Below are 1,308 nucleotides of genomic sequence, written 5' to 3'. Positions count from 1 at the left end.
GTAAAAGCGAAGCTCTCAATTTATCGGTCGATCTACGTCCCTACTCTCACCTATGGCCACGAGCTGTGGGTAGTAGAACGAGATCGCGAATACAAGCGGCGGAAATGAACTTCCTCTGAAGGGTGGCTGGCCTCTCCCTTAGAGATAGGGTGAGAGGTTCAGCCATCCGTGAGGGGCTCTGAATAGAGCAGCTGCTCCTCCACATCGAAAAGAGCCAGTTGAGGTTGTTCGGGCATCTGACAAGGATGCCTCATGGGCGTCTCCTGGGTGAGGTGTTCCAGGCATGTCCCAGCAGGAGGCGGCCCCGGGGCAGACCCAGGACACGCTGGAGAGATTATATCTGTCGGCTGGCCTGGGAACGCCTTGGTATTCCCTCGGACAATCTAGAGGAGGTGGCTGGGGAGAGGGAGGTCTGGGCTTCTCTGCTTGGGCTGCTGCCCCCGCGACCCGGCCCCGGAAGAAGATGGATGGATGCATGGATGGATGGACCCTGTCTGACACTCTCTTCACCTCCACAACACTATACACATGTGCTTGCTTTAAGGACATTCCTATTCTGTTTCTCTCCCAGGCTACTGCATGGTTTGAGTCCACCCCCAATTTTCATTTGTATTTCTTTTGTGGCTTACTAACTGGTGTTGTTCTATAACTAATGATTTGCAAGTCTTGTTTGTCAGTCAAAATAAAGAAAGATGTGTGAATGAGTGTTTTCAAAACATTGCTACAAGGTATATCTATATTTTATAAAGAGAATAAATAAATGGTTTAATACTTCCTCTGTCTGCAGGTTGAGAGGAGTTATTGGTACAAACTTGTCAATAATGGTGCCTAAATGCTCTTCCGTGAAGATCAAGTCACACCATTGATCTGTACTACGTGGCTACTATATTATTATAATATTATGTTATAGTGAGTCAAGAATTTTAACTCATGACCACTTACTGCATGTTGGCACTGGTGTCCAGTTTCCCTGTATACAAACAGATTTCTCGGTGTGTGCAGTGTATCCGTCTTCACACTCATACTGCACTTCTGAACCTGCTGCAAACACTTCCTGGTATCCATGAATGATGACTGCATGGGGGATTTTAGGAGGTGCACTGCATGCACTCATACTTCCTGTAAAAATAAAAAGTCATGAATAGAAGCAGAAAAAAAAGTGTTGAACAGCTAACTGGAGTCAAACATGTGGCAGACTTACTCTCACAGACTGGTGCAGAGGACCATTTTCCATTTCCACAGGTAGTGGTGTTGATCTGGTTTTGGTGCTCAAATCCTCCATCGCATGTTATCGTTAGTGTACTTCCA

At 46.4% G+C, this 1,308-nt stretch overlaps 1 protein-coding gene across 1 annotated transcript in view; it reads right to left on the bottom strand.

Annotated features, from left to right (window-relative positions):
- Nucleotides 1–913: 913 nt before the first annotated feature.
- Nucleotides 914–1,308, bottom strand: part of LOC102312322 (complement factor H-related protein 1) — a gene marked incomplete in the record, with an annotated part of 3,077 nt that continues 2,682 nt past the window's right edge. The window contains 2 exon segments of the mRNA XM_014331501.2: nt 914–1,119; nt 1,202–1,308. Coding sequence (XP_014186987.1) covers nt 929–1,119; nt 1,202–1,308 — 298 coding nt within the window.

This window comes from Haplochromis burtoni, unplaced genomic scaffold, assembly GCF_018398535.1.
Source record: "Haplochromis burtoni strain Fernald_Lab_line unplaced genomic scaffold, NCSU_Asbu1 Contig_2855, whole genome shotgun sequence".
NCBI lineage: Eukaryota > Metazoa > Chordata > Actinopteri > Cichliformes > Cichlidae > Haplochromis > Haplochromis burtoni.
This window is presented reverse-complemented; position numbering and strand designations above follow the sequence as displayed.